The 21,653-nt window shown below is 42.7% G+C and overlaps 1 protein-coding gene across 2 annotated transcripts in view; it reads left to right on the forward strand.

Moving 5' to 3' along the window:
• Positions 1-21,653, forward strand: part of Znf507 (zinc finger protein 507) — a 33,450-nt gene that overhangs the window by 6,131 nt on the left and 5,666 nt on the right. Inside the window, exons 3-5 of one of the 2 annotated variants that reach the window (XM_048448806.3) lie at positions 764-2,871; positions 4,388-4,502; positions 8,297-8,411. In XM_048448806.3, coding sequence (XP_048304763.3) covers positions 766-2,871; positions 4,388-4,502; positions 8,297-8,411 — 2,336 coding nt within the window. In that variant the 5' untranslated portion in view covers positions 764-765. The remainder of the gene's footprint in view (positions 1-763; positions 2,872-4,387; positions 4,503-8,296; positions 8,412-21,653) is intronic. The other variant, XM_048448807.3, reaches the window with a different exon arrangement.

Consider the following 21,653-nt stretch of genomic DNA (forward strand, 5'->3'; position numbering starts at 1 on the left):
GGATCATTGCCCTTATTTAGTTTCATTTGCATAGTACTTCCTAAAATTCAGTGGCCTTTCTAGTAGATTAAAATGAATATATTTTCAGAATTTCAAAGATTTGAGCAGAGAAGTGTGATTTTCTTATCTACAGTTAAAATTTGGCGTAAGAAATAGTTTATCCAGAGTTGTATCAAATCATGTTGGCTTCACCAACCGATGCTTCCCAGTAGCTTGTAGTGACTCCGAAGGCCCTGGGGATGGCTGTGTTTCTTTAAACAAAGAATCCGTGTCTCCCTAGTTCTAGAGTTTTAGAGGAGAGACAGAGCAGCGCGGGGATGCAGGATAAAGTCATTCCCAAGGAACTCAAGGTCTCCTTCAACTGTCTCTAGGACAGTACTTCTTTGCCTGTGGGTCATGGCCCCTTTGGCAAACCTCTGTCTACAAGAATATTTACAAAATCATGACAGTAGCAAAGTTAAAATTATGAAGTAGCAACAAAGATAATTTTATGCTTGGGAGATCACCACAACATGAGGAGCTGTGTTAAAAGATTGCAGCATTAGGAAGGCTGAGAACCACTGCTCTAGGAGATTGCGTTTCAAAGTGGAATTCTGAACTGTTTAAGTCTGGGTATCGGGGACAGTCAGGTGCATTGATGGGGGCTCCCAACTGAGTGGATATTTAAACATTTCAATTTGACGCCAGAGGTGATGTTGGTTTTCTGCATTACATGCGTGTGATTGTCCTATAACCCATGCTCTCCGCTGTGCACTGTCTCTAGATATGGAAGAAAGAACCAGCATTGCCATGTTGGTGCCAGAGATTGAAGAACAGGAGGCTGTGTTAACTGCTGAAGGAGTCCTCAGTCCTGTCTCGGAAGTTGACAAACAAAGAAAAGCCAAAGCGGATCCTTTGGTTCATGTCATCCAGAAGTTAAGCAAGATAGTGGGGCATGAAAAGTCACAAAAATGTCTTCTGATTGGGAAAAAGCGCCCACGCCCAAGTGTCACACCATACTGTCTTGAAACCCTAGAGCATTGTGAGATTCCAGCTAAAACAACCAAGTCCCCTACTGCTAAGATTAGGAAATCCGAGATGTCACAAGCAAATTCCACTGCAGACTCTCTTGCCTCCATTGATGGGAAGGCTATGTCCTACCAGTGTAGCCTTTGTAAGTTCCTGTCATCATCCTTCTCTGTGTTGAAAGAGCACATCAAACAGCACGGGCAGCAGAACGATGTGATGCTAATGTGCTCAGAGTGCCACGTCACCTCCAGAAGCCAGGAGGAACTCGAAGCTCATGTGGTGAATGAACACAAAAACAGTGCCAGTAGCCAAGCCCAGTCCAGCTCCTCCTGCCAGGGAGTCACAGAAAGAAAGAATGAAACCATGGTGGACATTCCAGTGAGCATGGGTAATCCACAGACCTATGCTGTCCAAAGTGCAGCTGTGGCAGAGATGGGCAAGAGGAAGTGGTACGCATACGAGCAGTATGGCATGTACCGGTGCTTGTTTTGTAGTTATACCTGCGGCCAGCAGCGGATGTTGAAGACACATGCTTGGAAACATGCAGGGGAAGTTAACTGCTCCTATCCAATCTTTGAGAATGAAAATGAACCCCTCGGCCTTCTTGCTTCCTCGGTGTCCGCTGCACCTGGTGGGGTCGATGCAGTCGTCATTGCTATTGGGGACAGCGAACTGAGCATCCACAATGGGCCATCTGTACAAGTACAGATTTGCAGCTCCGAACCACTGTCCTCTTCATCTCCTTTAGAGGAGAGCACAGAGGAAGGAGTACACCTAAGCCAGTCAGTCACCCTTGACTCTAATGAGGAGGAAATGCTGGAGATGATGTCTGATTCTGAGGAGAATCTGTTTGCTGACAGTTTGCTCTCATCAGCACAGAAAATCATTAGCAGCAGCCCAAACAAAAAAGGGCACGTGAATGTCATTGTAGAACGTTTGCCAAGTGCAGAAGAAACCCTCCCGCCAAAACATTTCCTAATGAATACTGAAATGGAAGAGGGGAAGAGCCTGAGCCCTGCTGATGCCCAGGCTGGGTGTGGAGGAGCAGGAGACATCTACCATGCTGATAAATGTACTGTTGATATTGGGGGCTTGATCATCGGCTGGGGCAGTGCAGAGAAGAAAGACAGTGAACTAAGTAAGGGCTTGGCTACTGATGAGAATGCCCCACCAGGACGGAGAAGGACGAATTCTGAGTCTCTCAGGCTGCACTCCTTAGCTGCAGAAGCCCTTGTCACCATGCCAATAAGAGCTGCTGAACTAACGAGAGCCAGCCTTGGGCACTATGGGGACATAAACCTTTTAGATCCAGATACTGGACAAAGGCAGGTCAGTGGTCCATTAACAGCATACTCAAAAAAAATCATGTCTCCTCTTAAGAACTCTTCAGATGGATTGGCAAGTTTTAACCAAAGCAGTTCCACTGTAGTAGCACTCCCAGAGGGAAGGCAGGAATTGTCAGATGGGCAAGTTAAGACAGGCATCAGCATGTCCCTTCTTACTGTAATAGAAAAACTGAGAGAAAGGACAGACCAGAATGCATCAGATGATGACATTTTAAAAGAGTTGCAGGACAATGCCCAGTGTCATCCCAACAGTGATGGGAGTTTGTTAGGGTCCAACGTGGTGGAATACATCCCAGATGCTGAGCGGCCCTACCGCTGCCGCCTGTGCCACTACTCAAGTGGCAACAGGGGCTACATCAAGCAGCACCTACGTGTCCATCGGCAGAGGCAGCCTTACCAGTGTCCTATCTGTGAGCACATAGCTGAGAACAGCAAAGACTTGGAAAGCCACATGATCAACCACTGTAAAACCAGAATCCACCAGTGTAAGCAGTGCAAAATGTCTTTCCATTACAAGGTGAGCAGCGGGCGTGAGGGTTGGCAGGGACTTTGTAGATGTAGTCCAGCCACTTCATTTTGTATATCAGGAAAATGAGTTCCAGGGACATTTGATAATTTGCCCAGAGATACCTTCAACAAATTAGCATTGAAGGTGGGTCTGAAAGCTGAGTCTCCACAGTTGGCTGTCCAGAACTCCCCCACTTAGTCTGCTGCCCACCTCCTTTGTAACCTCAGCACCTGTTGCTTTCATCATGTTTTCACGCGTGTGTATTTTAGGTGCTGATTTTCACCTAAAGGAATGTAGAGTAGACTGACAGGCATGCATTTGGCATAAGGGGGCTTTATCAGCTGCCACACAGCCAGAAGAAAGTGATTTGTGTCACTGCAGAAGGGAAGCGGGCAATGAGACTTATTGGGAGGCAGCCATATTTGCTGTTGCTGGACAGCTGAGGGACCTTGCTGGGGATCAGGCCAGAGCTTCACACCCTCTAGGCATGTACTCGGCTGAAGAAGTACATCCCCAGTCCTTGGTTTTGTGAAACTCTTGCTGAGTGTCCCAGGCAGCACTTGAGCTTGCAATCTTTTTCAGGCTTCCTCTTGTATGCTGAGATTACAGGGTTATGCCCCCACACATGGCCATTGAATGGGTATTCAAGCCAGATGTTTATCTTACGTATTGAGCCAGCAGCCAGTATAAAATGCTACTTACCCTTTGTAAAAGGTACCTTCAGCCAATCCTGGGACCATGACTTAGATCTCCAGGGATTGAAAACGAATCTTTATGGGCCAACTGTGGCATAGACTCTGTCTCACAGATTACCTTTAGGTGGGGTCCAGGTGGTGAATTTTTTTAAAAAGGAACAAAAGTTGCTTCATTGAAACTTGAATTAATTGCACTCATGAAATTCCAAATAGCACATCCAGAGAGGTCCTGGTAGCAAGTTCCAGAAATAGCAGGAATTGTTTTGCTGCCTCTGTCCTTCTAGCTTGGGCACTACTAACTAGTGTCAGAAGGTAGACATTAACAAGGCCTGTGGTTGCCGGGAAGCTTTCTGATTGCAAGGATTCATGTCAAGTTATCCCTTCACCGTCTGCTCCTTAGTCTTCAGCCTCCTGGGTGTAAATACCTTTGAAGACAAGAGAGCTCTGTTCAGAGAACATGAAAAGAGACGGACTTTTTTATGAGATTGCAATCACCTATTGCATCTTTTGTCTGTCTTTCTATGATTTCACATGTGCCAAGTGGTTTTTTGTAGACCTGACTTTAAAATGTTAACTTTTTAAAAAGCAAGTAGTAAATTAGTAAGGACTTGGCTGCAACTGAGCAAGTAGATGGGGTGCAGGTGGTGATTTTTTTTTTAAAGAAGTTGCTTTAAAAAAAAAAAAAAGCCCTAAGATCCAGTTGGTAATAGGTTCTCAGCCAAAGCCAAAGGTCCCAAAAGCAGTCAACCCCTTACATGCCCACCTGGTAACCATAAAGGTGTATTCGCTGGGTGTTAAATGGGTTAATTTTCTTGCTTTTTTTTTTAAAGAGCCAACTGAGGAATCATGAGAGAGAACAGCACTTTCTGCCCAACACCTTGTCAGTAGCTTCAAACGAGCCAAGAATTTCCCGTGATGCCACTGATGCAAAGTGTGTTCAGGAAGGTATCTGCATTTTCATTAGCATCTATTAACTGTAGAGGGTGATGGTTTTCATTGGGACGTTTTTTGTAAATGCCCGGAATGTACTTTGATCATGCTCACACACACACCATCGTCCTCACGTGTCTTGTTAAATACAGGCTGCACTGACAAGCTTATGAGGTGAACGTGGAACAGTGTATATTCTCTGTTTCTGTGCTGGGAGTGGGACCGAATCTTCCCTTTGTTCCTCAGGACATTCTGAGAAGTGACTCGAGTAAAGTACATCTAGTTCTGGGGCAGAAGGGCTAATGTGCAAGGACTGCAGGCAGGCAGGTAGATGTTCTGGGGCAGGACTAATGTGGAAGGACTGCAGGCAGGCAGGTAGATGTTGTGGCTAACATTTGTGGGGTCTGTAAGAGCCAGGCTACAGCACAGACCCTTAGAAGGTTGGACGAGTAAGCCAGAGAAGCCACAGCAGGAAAACAAGCCTACACCTCTTCTCCAGCACCAAATGACCTGCCGAGGCAAAGCTTTTGCAGATGGCAGCCCCCACCTCAAACTTTAACTGAGGCTTCCTGCTGTGATCTTACTCTTATCCAAGTATGACTGCCAAGACTTCATCTGCATTATTTAAACACACACAGGAACTTTTTATGTACTAGTTAGGTGCTAGTCAGCCGAGTATCTGGTAATAGGAATATTAGAATCAAAAGATTTAATTAGAGTTCCATGAAAAGGCGAATGCCACATCCAGAGAATGAGGGATAGATTGTAATAAGCTGTGCTTACTGGCATTGGTTCACGTAAACTGATATGCTTTAAATGTCTCCAGTGTGGTACATAGTGTTTATGGGAAATAAAACATATTGGGGTGACTTTCCTTTTTAGATTTCCTAAGAATTAAAGTTAGAAACAACTGCAGAGCAAAATGTTTTACCATAATGTCTCATTAAATTATACCCCAGAAAGCATAACTGATTCCAGAATGTTTCTGAAGGAACTGATTTTGACACCACTGTAGCACCACAATCCCCTTGTCAAACAGATGCCATCCCCGTAAAACCATCCCGAACAAAAGGAGTTTACGACATGGCATCTGCTTCCGAGGTGGATGGCTGAGCGAAAACAGTTTTGTTTCCGTTCTAGAGAATAGCCCTAAATGCCTCTTTTTATTTTAATTCATTATGTTTCCATATCCCTTCTAAAGGAGACATTAAGCATTAGACATGATTGGCCCGTAAATCCTAATGAGGGAATAAAGTACATGTGACTCAGTAGCGCCACCTGCAGTTAACTCCAGTGCTGGTACTATCTTTCCAGCAGCATCGGTGAAAGCAAGGGCTTAAAACTAACTACCCAGTGTTTTTTTTAGCAGATTCAATGACGACTTCAACGTGGCTACTCCAGAGTCATTGTTCGCACCTTACCCTGATCTGCATTTTTATCTGTGACTTAATATGCTTGCTTCTGGGATTAAAGATGCATAGATTTAAAATTGTATGCCATTATCATCTTGTGGTTTGGTTTGGGAGTTTTGTTTTTTTATTTGTTATTTATTTATTTTTGTGGTGCTGAGCAAGCACTCTTGCAACCAAGCTTCACCCCATGTCTTTAGTTTTAACCCCCACGTAGCTACATTTGCTGTTCTGTCATGGTAGTATAGCGGCATAGCTGATCTCTTCCTGCATACTCTCCTGGATGGGTAATTGATTAATTCAGTATTGTGATTCAGGCTTCGCTACAGTTCTCTTAATTATTCTGTAAGCTTATTAAACAAGATGAGAGGAAGATACATGACTGTCACCCCCAGTCTTTGCTGTTGTATAGTACAGACTCCTCAGTATGCTTTCCATACAAAGACCTGATGTAACAGTACTGCGGACATTTGGTCAGGCAAAAGCATGCGCTGCCTATCTTAAGCAGGCTCTCTTGCCAGGTGCTGGATGTGCAGTGAAGGGCATCAGTGCCCTTGAGGAAGTCAGAACTGAACAAGTAGGAATGACATCAGCAAATGTCCTGGCCTGACACTTCCAGACAGTCCAGTGTCCCTTTATGAAGTTTAAGTTGTCCTTTCTTAGAGATCCATCATTTGTGTACCCTGGATTTTAATACCAGCATTGCAGAGACTGTGCCTAGACATGTACAGAAAGAGTACCAGACTTATTCAAGCCATTTGGGAATGTCCACTGCTTCCCATTCTGTAAAAAAGATAAACGAGGCCTCAAGAGGTGACATGATTTGCTCATTCTCAGACCAGTGGCAGAGCAGAAATTAGGCCCAAATTGTTAAACTTTAAATCCAGTCTTGATTCTATTGGAAACATTTGCTTAAAGTAGCACGGACTCTCATTCTGTGCTATATTAGGCTTTTCCATCTGTCAGTTTTATTAGTTGTCATTGATCTGTAATATTTCTCACAAAAAGCCATTATCCAATATTTCACACTTCATTTTTCCAGGTCTTTTTTTTAAAACTATATTTGGAACAATGCCATTTATAATCAAGTCCAAGTTTTTAACCTACCAATTAAGAGCAATACTTAGATTGTAATTATGATTAGTGTATTAATGTTATAGATTTATACCAGGAAATTGGGACATTTTGTTCTGCCTGGCAGTAGTTATTAGCCAGAGAAAATTTCAATTTTAGAAAGCTTAAATTTAACTTAAGAATTTTCTTTGTTGAAATTGCAGCGTGGGTTTCCTTTTCTTCTGTGATTTTACTTTGATGCTGTGTGCACTCCTTCCCACCTAGGCCACTTCATGGCTCACTCTTATCAAGAGCACACACTCTTCGCACTCTCCTAACCCTTGAGCTGCCATGCTTCCCTGCTGCCTAAAAGTGACACAGAGTGAAGATGCGCTGGGCACCTGTAAACACAGCAAACAGTGTTTATGATGGAATCCATGGCTTATGTTGTTATGTGTGAGCTACTCATTTGCAGAATGAGCGAGTAATAGGATCCACTGGATCCAAGTTTGCCACATATGAGGGAGCTGTGTATTTATAGCCTTTGTCCCCCAAAATTTGTCAGCCTATTAGGTGTGACTACTGAATTGTAGAGCGCTTCAAAATTGGCAGCTGTTTTCCTTCTCGGTTTAGTTGAAGGCTGATACTTAGCAGTAAGCTGAGTAAGCCCACAGGGTAAAAACTTCAGATTTTCTGTAAGTAGCTTGCTATGTGTGATTTGTGACCACACTTTATTTTTGCTTTATGTGAATCACTGTTTTGCTGCATATATGTATGTGTACTGCATGAATTCAGTGCCTATACAGACAAAAAAGAAAAAAATCCCCTAGAACTCAGGTCATGGATGAACGACCAAGTAGGTGCTTGGAACTAAGTCTGGATCCCTTGCAAAACCAGCCAGTGCTTTTAACTGAGCCATCTCTCCAGGCTCTGACCACACTTTATAATACTTTATTATTTTAACCTGTTGACAAATAAATGTTTCTTTAAGACTTGGTGCCAGTTATTGATTAGAATAACATCTTTCAACTTCTCGGTATATCTTGGTTAAATTTAGCTGCTAGACAGTCAGCACAACCCTGGGAGTAAGTTCATTCTACTGTAGAACTTGGAACATCGTCACACAAAAGCAGCCTGACCTGCCCATGTTTGCAGATCAGATGGTGTTCCTCTCATGCCTGCTGATGTTCTGGGTGCAGGAGAGTCTAGGGAGCTGCTTAACACTTGCCAGTTGTACTATGGGAGAGCCTTGATTAAAATGTTGGTAGGTTGTATTGTAATTACTCGTTAATAAGTGCTGCCATGTGAGTCTTACCAAGTCATGTCTCTAACCTTCTCTCCTTGAAGGGAGCAAGTCTTCAACCCAGAAGCAGTATAAGTGCGATGTGTGCGATTATACAAGTACCACATATGTCGGTGTCCGAAACCACAGACGAATCCATAACTCAGATAAGCCATACAGGTAAATGTGATGACTCTAGAATTCTAACGCAATAATTAAAGCAATAATTTTATGATGATGATGATGATGAATATTTTAGAAATAGTTTGGGTGCCAGGTGATGGTGGTGCACTATTTAATCCCAGCACTTGGAAGGTAGAAGCAGGCGGATCTCTGTGAGTTCGAGGACAGCCTGGTCTACAAAAGCTAGTTCCAGGACAGGCTCCAAAGCTACAGAGAAACCCTGTCTCGAAAATCCAAAAAAAATACTTAGAAAGTTACATACTGGTTTCTTAAATCTCATTTTAGTTTATTAAGACATGTTAGTCATGAGTCTTAGTACAGCAGATATTTTGGGGCAGTTGGGTTTATTGGAAGATATCCATGTCCACCAGTTTTATGCTCTCATTTCACTTGAGTAAAAATTACCATAGCAGTTTCCAGTGCTTAGAGCCCATTACCGTGAAGTAAGGATTAGATAGATACTTGTGTATCACAGCAAAAAGTCATAAAGCATGAAGGTCGTCAACATCGCTGAAAGAAAAGTTTTGTTTCTGAAAATTAAGGTACTGTGGCTTGAACAGTGTCATTTGTTAAGTTTTATCACAAAAGCTAATTCTGGCTAATGTGCATTTAGAGAAAATAAAGTATTCTTGGCTAGACAGAATCAGCTGCTAAGCAGTTACCGCTGTTTAACAAACTTTACGGTGACAGTAAAATGCTACTTCGAGTAAAGGTGTGAGCGTTTTCAGAGTTTGTCAGCCCGTCACAGACCACACCAGGCATTGTTCACATGAAAGTTTAACAAACCCTTAGCAAAACAGTTTCTTCCCCCAATTTAACTGTTTCTGGATTTTAGGTGTGATACTGATGAGTCTGAACAGGTTGCTCCATTAATCTAAACACTGGTTTTAACTTTTTCTACTCATGACCCCTTCACTGAGAAATTTCTACACAGTTCCAGGTATGTAGGTATATAAAATAGGTATACAAATCAAATATTTACTGATAATCACAGGGAAACTTATGTTAAATGATGTTAGGTATTTGTATATTTTACCATTTATTAAAGACAGAAGCAATGTTAATGAGATACATGTACTTATTTATTTTATATAAAGAATTGCACCCTGGTTGAGCAATAGAAACTGAAGGACATAGATCATCTTCAGCATTTTTTGGAGTTGATCAGTATTTTGATTTTATAATCGTCAAAGCTGAGAACATCACTTCATATAAATACCTAATACAAAGTAGCAGAAGTATGGGGCCATTTTAGGAGCTTTCAGAAATTCTGTCTTGATCCAAAGTTAAAATTCATTGAAGGACTTCCTTTTTCTTTTTTTTTTTTTTAAATGTTAATTCAAGTCAGTATTTCAAGCAACAATTCTTAAAAATCTTTCTGATGAAGCATAATCTAAAGATAAGTGGATTTGATAATTATATGCTGGCACTGGGAATGTAGCTCAGTTTGTAGAGTACTTGCCTTGGAAGCGTGAAGTGCTGTCATCAGTCCTTAGTGTTGCATAAACTGGGTGTGGTGGCATGGACAGAGTGGCAGCTCTTGGAAGTTAGAGTCAAGTGGATCAGAAGTTCAACGTCATCCTCAGCTTCATGTGAGTTTGAAGCCAGCATATGCTATCTGAAACCATGTCTCAAAAAGAAAAATTAAGTTTGTTTTCTGTATCTAAACTGTGTGGGTCTATAATAGCAGAAAGTTTTGCAGGTACAGTAAAAAGCCCTGCAATTCAGAACATCCCATAGTCTCAGGTCTCAGCTGAGGTGCATCAGGCAGCATCCATTGGCACTTCCTGACTTTCTGGTCTCCTCAGGGACAGTGTGTGCATGTGGAGTGTTGAGAGAAGACTGTGGCACAGCACAGGCGAGTGCTGCCGGAAACAGCTCAGAGTCCTTGCATGCTAGAATTAATATTTGATTGTTGTGTATTCAAAAACACTTTACTGCTGCCATGTTGTTCGTGGTCCAACATTCAGTGACCCAGCTTTAAGAGACTGAGAGCAAATGAAAACCTGATACACTGTTATCTCACACAATGTGGTTCTTGGACTGGGCTCAGTGGTTAATGCGGCTGTTCTTCCAGAGGACCTAAGTTCAGTTCTCAGCACCCATAGGGCAGCTCACAACCATCAGTGACTCCAGTTCTGAGCAATCCAAAGCCCCCTTTGAGCAGCACACACACATGGTGAATAGACATACCTACAGACAAACACCCATACACATTAAATAATATTTAATGTGGTTCTAAAATGTAGTGTGCTTGTGCTCTCATACACTCTGTGTGCGTGTGTGTGTGTGTGTGTGTGTGTGTGTGTGTGTGTGTGTGTCCTCAGGCCTGCAGGCATCTGTTGGTGTTGGAGCTCTGGGAGACACTCAGCTTTGCATAGAAAATACCTCTATTTTTAAGGTAAAGGATTTTTACCAAAACATGACGGCCATCCATTACTGATAGTCACTCAAGTGTTGTACATTCTAAGTGAAGAGTGGTATTTGGGGTGAACATGTGGTTACCCATGGTTACACAGGGAAACACCTAAGAGAACCTGGTAGAGATAGGCCTGGCTTTCCTGACATCAGAAAGCTTTCCCTTTAAATCTCAGTGCCTTTATTCTCTAATAGGTGAACCAAATACACATGATTTGGGCAGGAAATGTCTCAGGTCTAGAATTAGATCATACAGTCACTTTTTGAGAAATATATTACAAATGTTATATCCCAGGTGCTTTGCAAGGTTTGTAAGCTGTGTTCCTAACAGAAAAGGCATCTTTACCATCACAGGGTTCGTGGATAAACTTACAGGCTCTGACCCACAGGACTGGGCAAGACCTCCTATTCAACTGAGTAACAGCATGATGGAACAAGAATTATTCATATACTACACATCTTAGCCAAAATGAGAACTCAAAAAGTACTGTACAAAAGTACCCTCAATGTGCATATAAGGTGTATATGAAGCATAGGTGGGTTCACTTAGATTTGAATCTCATTATACATACATCGATATTCCAGAATGCTGAGTCTGAGCCACTTCTGCTCTGCTCTGTAGCAGAGGTTTCACCTGAGTAGATTAGGCTTACAATTATCTGCTGTTGGCATCATGAGGAGGGTCACAGCTATCCTAGTCTTGCTTTCTGGCCTTACCACTGTCTTTTGAACCATCAGTTCTTTGTTTCAGTGCATGCCCTGCCCTGCTACATGCGTTTATGTACTCGAATACTCTGCCAGGACTTAGTTTCCATTGGTATACTTAGTTCTGTGAGTTGCCGAGCTGGGAAGCACAACCTTCTTGGTGTGTAGTTTCACCCAAGGACCGTAGCAATCCTTTCTGATTACTTCATAACCAATCTGGTTCCCTTTTATTGCCTGGCAACTTATGGTCAGTATTTGGGTTTCACCTTGTAAATGGAGACTGCGTGTTCATTTCCCAGCTGCACAGACTCAAATAATCACACAAAAACTATATTAATTACAACATTGTTTAGCCGATGGCTCAGGTGTATTTCTATCTAGCTCGTACATTTTAAATTAACCCATTTCTATTAATCTGTTTATCACCATGAGGTTGTGGCCTACCAGTAAGGTTCCGGCATCTTTCTCCTTCAGCAGCTACATGGCATCTCCCTGACTCTGCCTTCTTTCTCCTCTATCTTTGCTTGAGTTTCCTGCTTTCTATATTCTGCCGTGCTATCGGCCAAAGTAGCTTCTTTATTAACCAATGGTGATAAAACATATTCACAGCATACAGAGAGGAATCCCACGTCACCACCTTGTGCACATTTCTGATTATTACTTTGTTTTCTCTCTTAAGAAAAATGTAGTAAATTCTCATAGAGCAAGAATGCCTTTTTGTACAGTTAGTTGGTCTTTGTACAATGCGCAGGAAGCTTCTCATGTATTTGAGCAGCCTCTGGTGTTAAAGCTTTTCTACAGTGGCAACATCTTCCTTGCTTGCTTTTTGATTTTCTCTGTTGTGGTTCCAATCAATCCCAGCCTGTCTGTGTGATCGACAGGTATCCTGTTATGTGTGAGTGCTCTGCCTGAGCCAGCATTAGTCCTGGTCTTCAGTCTGACCCCTCCAACTTAACAGGGTTTGAGCTAAATTCTGAGCCCCTGACTAACATACAGTAGATGCGCAGTAAAGACTCTCTCATAGTTCCTGATATACCTCAGTTTTGCTCATTTATAAAATGGCTCTGGTTTGCTATACAATTTTTATTGAAAAATAAATGCATGTTAGTATTTCTATGCCTTTTTAAAGAACTGGTCAAATATATATGCTAAATTATATACTACCTGTCCAAAAATACTACTTGATTTTCCTGTAAACATTAATTTGCTCGAATCAGTAACCTTATAAGATCAAGTTTGATTGTTAGGTTCCCCTTTCTTCTTTCCTTCCTTCCTCCCTTCCTTCCTTTTCTTCCTTTCTTCTTTCCTTTCTTTTTTCCTTTTTTGTGATGTGTATAGTTGTTTTGCCTACATGTATGCCTGTGCATCATATGTATTCAGTGCCTGTGGGGGCCAAAACAGTTAGTCAGATTCCCTGGGGCTGAAATTAAAGAAGGTTTGAGCTGTTACCTGAGTGTTGAAAATTGAACTCGGGGTTTGTGGGAGAGCAGCCAATGTGTTTAACTGTGTCCGTCTCTCTAACTCCTTTTGGTTAAGTTTTTTATCTCTCTGTCCTCACCCATTTTCTCTCCTCTCCCTCTCCCTCCTTCCTTCCCCTCCCCTTCTAAATGTCTTAAATTGACTTGTTGATTAAAATTATCATACATCCTGGAAATTACATAAATCCCAAATTCACACTTGACAAATAATCACAAATTCTTCAGCTTTTGACAGCACACCCTTCTTTCCTTCCTGTCATTAGTACCCTCGCCCCTTTCTCACATACACCATCTTGACTGGTAGCATCATAAATTACTTTTGTGTGTTTTGAACTTAATAGAAATAGAACCATATGGTGCGTAGATGTTTATGCCTTTTTACTCATTATTGTATTTGGATGCTAATAAATTACATCTCTATATTACATTCTATTATAAGACCATAATACATGGCTGGAGGAGTAGCTCAGAGGCAGGGTACTTGCCTATGTGCACAAAACCCTGTGTTTGGTCCCTGGAGCTACCAGAAACAATTATTTACTCATTCTGTTAGTGATACACATGGATTGCCACTAGGTTTTCTCCCTTGTTATGAAAAATTCCATCTTGAATATTCCTTCACTTCTTTGGGGTGCACATAGGAAACAAGCCCATTTCTGGTCGGTTGATAATAGGAATAGGGTTTCTGGACCTAAGGTGGAGGCAGTGTGTTTAGCGCGGGCAGTCACTGACATGCAGGAGTTCATCTTTATTCTGCATGGAAGTTCTTTGCTTGTGCACTGCTGATGCCCTGTCCTGTGCAGGGCCTTCCCTGTCATCTAATGTACAGAAATCTCTAGTTTTCTTATGGACAGGTTTGTTCATTTGTATCTGGGACTTGTATGTATTTAACTCTGAAAGTGGCTTTGCTTTTTCTCAGGAATCCAAGAAGTAATGCTGTAGAAGTAAAAAATGTGGCATAATAACTAGCATAAATAATTAAGCCTTATGACCAACAATGAGAAGAAAACAAAACCTTCTGGGTTTCTGGCAGTGGGAATAACAGAGTGGCTGTGGGCAGGGTCAGGCACTGTGGGCAGTGTTAGCAGTGATAAGCGGTGTGTTAGAGAACCCTGGGCCTTGCCATGTACCAAATAAGTGCTCATTTATCTAGGATCGTCTTCCTGTCATCTGTCGTGGGAAGGTAAGCAGGCTGTGGTACATGAAGTGCCTTTCCCTAAGCGGTACATGAAGTTCAGCTTCAACCCTTGCTCCTGTAGACCTGCCTGCCTGTGCTGTACCCTGAAGGCAGCATGCCAGGCCACACCACATCACTAGTGCGATACAGCAGACACTTCCTGTGCTCAGGGCCTCTGGGTCCGACATTCCACATGACAGGTCTCGGGCTTCTGCAGGGAAGGGTTAAAACTGGAGAGGAGCAGACAGCCGGGGTCCTTTGTCGAAGGCTTCCTAATCAGTCTATTATAGCTGGTACTGTTTTGGCTGCTCCTCAGCTGGAACACATCCACAGGTGCCCAAGTCTACAGATCATGTCCCTTACGACAAATGACATAGTGTTTCCACATAGCCTATGCGCGTGCTCCCATGTGTGTCAGTCAACTCTGATTATTTCTAATACAGTGTCAGTGCTGGCTGAGTGAGTATTATTTAGATGATAACAGAGGTAGAACATATGTAGATTTAATACAAATGAAGTTGTTTTTCCAAATGTCTTCCACCTGTGGTTGTGAAAAGCTGACCACACTGTCTTCTATGACTTGAAAGCCACATTCCATCACCACCACCACAGTAAGACTTGTGCATGCTTTCATCTATAGATATTGAGTCATAAATCACTGCTATCATCCTACTGGAGAGCTCACATTTTAGAGATGTGGGTTAGTTTTAAAGAACACCATTTACCTGATAACGTACTCTGAACAGTGGTATAGGTGATGGTAGTTTGAAGGGACAAGCTGAAGGAACTTTTTTTCCACGGTGATGGGAACCTTTAAAGGTTCTCAGACTTATCATATAACTTGAGTCACCATTTTTCTAGGTCTTTTCTTTTTCTTTCTTTGATTTTTCAAGACAGGGTTTCCCTGTATAGTTTTCCCTGGCTATCCTAGAACTCACAGGGATTCTCCTGCCTCTGCCCTCCAAGTGCTGGGATTAAAGGCATGCACCACCACCGCCTTGCCAGGTGTTATTTCTTAAAGCATAGAAAATGAGTACTGGGGAGTTGGATCAGCAGTTAAGAGCATTGGCCACTCATGCAAAGGACCTGGGTTCACCCCCAGCACATATATGGTGACTCACAACTGTTAGGAGGTCATAGGCCCTCTTCCGACTTCTGTGGACACCAAGCATGCACTGGTGCATCCATGCACATAAAACAAAATAAATAAATCCAACCAAAAGAAAGTGAGACTAGCATGATGGTGCCTTCCTTTAATCCCAGCACTCAGAAGGCAGAGACAGGCCAATCTCTGAGTTCAGAACCAGTCTGGTCTACATAATCAGTTCCAGAACAACCAGAACTATGCAGGTTTTTTACCTAAAAAGCAACAACAGTAAATGCATAGAAAATGAATTGTGTGTGATAATACAAACTTGGTTGCAATATTTCTATTGAAATGTTTAGTGTATTAAAAACATACTCAGTCTCCCTAATATTTCATAAGACATTCAGCTTCTCCTGTCTTCATATGGCCCTCTCACAGCAGATGTTTTGTTACCTCAGACTTTGGAGCCTAACCAAGGAAGGGCCCAGGCCAGAGAAGTAGTTATTTCAACCAGCACCTGCCCTTCTCTGAGGTTCTGGAACTGTATTAACTGCCTTACTAATGATGAGGCAGTGAAGAAAAGCCAGTAGAACAATTCTGACCTGTTTTTTAGCCAAAACATGAGAAGCCCTAAGCCTCCTCTTTGGCGTTCTTTGATGACAACATTGTTTTCTTGTATCAGGAAAAAATGATGTTTTGTGTAGTTATGGGTGGGGCATTATCAGCTTAGAAAGTGGTTGGTTCTGTCATTCCAGGGTGTCAAGCCAACAAGGGCTTATTGACAGGTTGTCAGCAGCTGACTGTTAGAATGTTTGCTTGTCTTCTGATGTCATGGGGATGATTTTGCCTGGACAGATAATGTGTAGTTGAAGTGCTCGTGGCTCTGTCACCAGCAGCAACAGGCAGCTCCACTAAAGGAACAGAATAGATTGTTGGCAACTGAAGCCAGGGCAGCTGTGCCTAGGTAATTCCACCCTGTTCTCCCAAGGGATGTTGTCCCTGATGGAGATAGGCTGTTGCTGCCCGCCTATGTGGTGAGTAGATGTGCTCTGTTAGTCTCTATTTTAAACGCATCCTTTCTCCCTTCTCTGGGAACTTGGGGATTGTGTTAAGATTGAAATAGGGTCAGTGCTTCACAATCTGACTCAGCAGAGCATGTGAACCATGAAAGTTACATCAGGGTGGTGATGTGACATTACTTTCCTATTTGCTGAAATGAAACACTAGGTAGAACCAACTTAGGGAAGAAGTTCCATCTGGCTCTCATTTGGTGGCATGATGGCATGGTAAAATCCATGGTGATAGGAACAGCTTTCAACCACAAAGGCAGAAGCAGGAGTTGGCTTGTTCGTACATCAGTGGACCAGGAAGCAGAGCGCTTACAAGAACTTACCCCAGGTTGGAACCCTTGAGCCCCACCTCTGCGCTCCTACTCCTACCCAAAGCAATGCTGTCAGTAGAGGCAGCTCATACTAAAGACATGACGGTGGGCAAAGCCTGATGACCCCAAAACCCACATGGTAGGAGGAGAGAACCAGCTCCCACAGTGCCATAGCACAAACATATGTTCTTGCATATTTACATTCTCCCTCCCTCTTAATCCTCTCCCTCACCCCCTCTGTCTCTTTCTCAAATAAATAAATGTAAAAATAAACCGTAACTGTGATTCATTCTCAATTTAAAATTGATTATGAGTGTGTGAGTGAGAAGTTTGTGTGTGGGAACATGTGTCAGTGTGCATGTGGATATCAGGACAATTTTGTGAAATTGACTTTTTCCCTCCAACTTTATGTGGGTCCCAGGGGTTTGAAACCAGGTTACCAGGCTTGTGCAGCAAGCACCTTGACCCAGTGAGCCATCTTGCCAGCCCACTCCTCCTCCTCCTCCTCCTCCTTCTCCTCCTCCTCCTTCTCCTCCTCCTTCTCCTCCTCCTCCTCCTCCTCCTCCTCCTCCTCCTCCTTCTCCTCCTCCTCCTCCTCCTCCTCCTTCTTCTCCTCTTCCTCCTCTTCTTCCTCTCTTCCTTCTCTTCTTCTTCTGCTGCTGCTTCTGTTTCTTCTGCCTCTCCTCCTCCTCTCCCTCCCTCCCTTTCCCTCCTCCTCCTCCTCCTTTTTTTAAAGCTATGGAAAATGCAAAGATTCTGCTAAGGAAACACATTCTTAGAAGAATGTGTGGATGGCATTCAGGTCTCCTTCCTGAAGCTAAGGTCCTCCTCTAATCAAGTGGGCATTGTTTCTTGTTCAACCTCTTCAGTTTGTCCCCATCATCTTCACACAGAACTCCTGTCATAATAGCCACTTGTTGTAGACAGGAAAGGGCTCCTGGAATCCTGGCTTCATTATGGAACAGAACAGCCTTCACTGTCTTCATAGTAAAGTATAGTGATGAGCCAGATCAGAAGCGTTTACAGTTGTGTCTGCTCAGTAGAGAGGGGTGGAGAACTTTGTACAGAGATTGAGAAAGCAGAGGACACTTTTGATGCTTCAAGTACAGTTGAGCAAATAAAGTGCTCTGTGTGAGTCACCAAGGAATATTTCTGCTTATAAGATTTCGTGTAGTTTTATTCAAAAAATCTTTGTTATTATTGTTCTTTTGTTTTATTTGTTTTGTTTTCCGAGACAGGTTTTTTTCTGTGTAGCTCTGGCTGTCCTGGAACTAGCTCTGTAGACCAGGCTGGCCTCGAGCTCATTAGAGATCCGCCTGCCTCTCCCTCCTTAGTGCTGGGATTAAAGGCATGAGCCACCATGCCCAGCTCCCCCAAACTCTTTCAATGTGTTTGTCCTTTACAGACCTCCAAAAGTAATTTGTATATTTATATCTAAAATAATGTGATTTGCTCCCTACATACCTTTTAATCTAAAAAGCGGTTATGTCATCATCCCTGGTTTATCCCTGACACTATAAATGCTGAAAGTGCTCTCCAAGTGCTCTGCCCAGGGCTGGAGAGAGAGCTCAGTGGTTAAGAGCACTGACTGCTCTCACAGAGGACAAGTTTGATTCCCATCACCACAGAACTGTCTATATCTCCAGTGAGATATAGGTGAGAGGCTCTCGTCTGACCTCCACAGGCACCAGATACACATTTGGTGCACATACATACATGCAGGCAAAATATCCACACATATAAAATAAAAATAAGTAAATTGCAAAAAAAAAAAAATCTTTTAAATGCTATGCTCTACGCTCCAGGAAAGATGAGGGATGCCAAGAAGATGGCCCACACAGAGGTCCTGTGTCTTAGGTGTAGAGGTACAGTTTTCTCCTTTCTCTTCTCATGAATTGCAGGAGGAAATAGACTCCATGTTTTTTATTGATGTATTGTTTAGGTGTCTGTTATGGCATGTCATACAACAACAAAAGCAGCCCTACAGTGTTGGTAGAATAACTTCCCTGGGGTAGAATGTTACACCCCATTGAAATACATAATTTTGGTCAGAAAATACTCAGAACGGCTGATTGTAGCTCTGGGTACAGGCTAACATCTTCCTTAGAAGTTTTATATCTGCAGTTTCTCCCAAAGAAATTAAGAACCACAGAATATCAGAGTAGAAGCAGGCACCCTGTAAACTAAATAAACTCCACACAATCGTGTGGATGAATCTCAGAGATAACAAAGGGCAAAGAAGTGGGCCACAGTGGTGCAGAAGGTAGGAGGGAGGAGTGCATGAATGTCAAACAAGGAGTAAAGCGAGTGATACGATGAAAACATCAGAAAATCGATGTCTCCTCTGGGGGAGGACAGGCTTGACGCCTGGGAGACACTGCTCCCTCAGGTGGGATGTTACTCTTCTTCAACGGGGTTACGTGCCATGTTTATCATTTTATGAATTACATTCATACCACTTCCCCATGATGAGTTTCCAAATAAAACATTTTTTCAGCTGAATATGAAAATTAAACATTTTGTGGGAGGATTGGTAGTTAAGAAGTAGCAGGGCCAGTGAGATGGCTCAGTGGGTAAAGGCACTTGCAGCCAAGCCTGGGAACCTGATTTCAGTTCCTGGAACTGAAGAAGGAAGGAACGAGAGAGCTGACCCCTGGAGCTAACGTCTGGCCTGCGTGCTTGAACACACATCACACAATGAGAGAGGGCAAACAAGAAGAATGATTTTGGCTTAGTAGGTATTCCTTACCATTTTGAATGATTAATATATAGATACACATGAATTTTATAATCGGCATTTCTGGTTTTCTCTTAAATTACTCTGTTGTTACATTGAGATCATGTTAAGCTTGTAGACTGACTAAGAAAAAAATCTAACAGCTTTACATGATGTGCTTTTCCCATTGGTTCAAGTCACGCTCTGCACATAGTCATGTTTTAAGCTTGTCTTTGTATGTATAATAATGAGAATCTTTTCTTTTTCCTTTTTTTTGAGTTCTATATTAATTGTTTTCTGTATTTCTGGGGTATGAGGTCTTACTGTGTAACCTTAAATTTATAGTCCTGCCTTAGCCTCCCAAATTGCTGGATTTACAAGCCCGAATGGGAGGAGAGATCTAACTCCCAAAAATTGTCTTCTGACCTGCACACAAGCAAGCACACACTCATACATAAAACAAATAAAATACAGTTTTAAATGTTCTATTTATTTATTTAGTTTGTTTTTTCAAAACAGGGTTTATCTGTGTTGCTTTGGAGCCTGTCCTGGAACTAGCTCTTGTAGACCAGGCTGGTCTCAAACTCAAGAGATCCGCCTGCCTCTGCCTCCCGAGTACTGGGATTAAAGACAAGCGATGTCACCACCCAGCTAAAATGTTCTTTTTAAAAAGCACTAGAAACCCTTCTTGCTCCGTTTTCTTTTCCCTAACCATTGTTGACATTGGTTTGTGAGGAATAAACATAGTTTTGGGTTAGTTGGTTGGTGGTGGTGGTGATGGTCATGTTCCATTATGTAAAGATAAACCAGTTTGTCTTCTATATTGGTGGGAAAGCAGTAGTTGTAAGCTACATCCTTTTTGTTGTTCACAACTATAGTGAACACTCTTTGAGCATGTGCTAGAGAGCCTGTAGGGCAGAAGCCCAGGAAGATTTATGGAGTTACAGATGTGTGCCATGTGATCTTCCTGGTGTTCACCCCTATATACAGCTGATGCGTTTCCATATTTCCACATCTGTGAAGACTCTCTGCACCACCTCATAAACGCACTCGTCTTTTCTCTCCTGTTAATGAGGGTCAGCATCCTTTCAGGTTTCTCTTTTCTATTTATTTATTTTTAGGTTTCTATTTTTTTAGAAGTTCTGTTAAGAATTACTAGTTATGGGGCTGGAGAGAAGACTCAGTAGTTCTGAGCACTAGCTGCTCTTGCAGAGGACCCAGGTTCAGCTCCCAGCACCACCTATAACTCCAGTTCCAGGAGATTCAGTGCCCCCTTCTGCCCTGTGATGGCACTTCATACATATAGTGCACTGATATACGTGCAGCCATAACATCGATATATATAAGTTTTGTTTGGAAAAAAAATTCCCTTGCCTTTCAAGTGTGGTGGCACATGTTGTAATCCCAAACTCGGGCTGAAGCAAGAGATAATTTCAAAGGCAGCCCAGGCTACACGGGAGAATATATTGTGTTTTTATTGCTGTTGAGTGGACTAGTGGTTCTCAAAGTCAGTGGTCCTTGGCCTTATTCTTGGTCCTTAGGTCGTGTAATGAAAAAGTGCCACTTACTGTCTTAAGGATGAGTTGGGATCAGTTGGGATAAGAATTAACCCATCCCTGTGCTTCACTGTTTGCCACAGTTGTACCATATAAGCTGGAGGTTATACACTTGGGTATTTTCCTGTGAAATAAAACCTTCAACCTCCCCCCCCCAAAAAAAAAACTGCATACAGATGTTTATAGTAACTTTATTCATAATAGCCAAAAGCTGGAAGCAAGCTGGTGAGATATCTCAGTCATTGAGTGCTTCTGAGCAAGTGTGGTGATCTGAGTCACAGCTTCAGAACTCACAGAAGGAGAAACTGAAAAGACACAGTAGTGCTTGTAATCCCAGTGCTGAGGGGGCAGAGGCTGCTGGCTTCCTGGGGCTAGTCACGGCCAGCACCCCAGCATAGTTGGTGAGCTCCAGAAACAAGGTGGGTTGGTTGTTGCCAGGAGTCAAGGCAGGAGGGAGGGATGCAATGGCAGAGCACAGAGGACTGTAAGGACAGTGGGCTCCTCAGCAAGACACTGCCATGAGATAACAACGCTGTGCTTTTTTTTTTTTAGATTTATTTATTTATTATATGTACAACATTCTGCCTCCATGTATGCTTGCAGGCCAGAAGAGGGCACCAGATCTCATTACAGATGGCTGTGAGCCACCATGTGGTTGCTGGGAATTGAACTCAGGACCTCTGGAAGAGCAGCCAGTGCTCTTAACAGCTGAGCCATCTCT

Source organism: Myodes glareolus, chromosome 1 (assembly GCF_982192425.1).
Source record: "Myodes glareolus chromosome 1, mMyoGla1.1, whole genome shotgun sequence".
Taxonomy (NCBI): Eukaryota; Metazoa; Chordata; class Mammalia; order Rodentia; family Cricetidae; genus Myodes; species Myodes glareolus.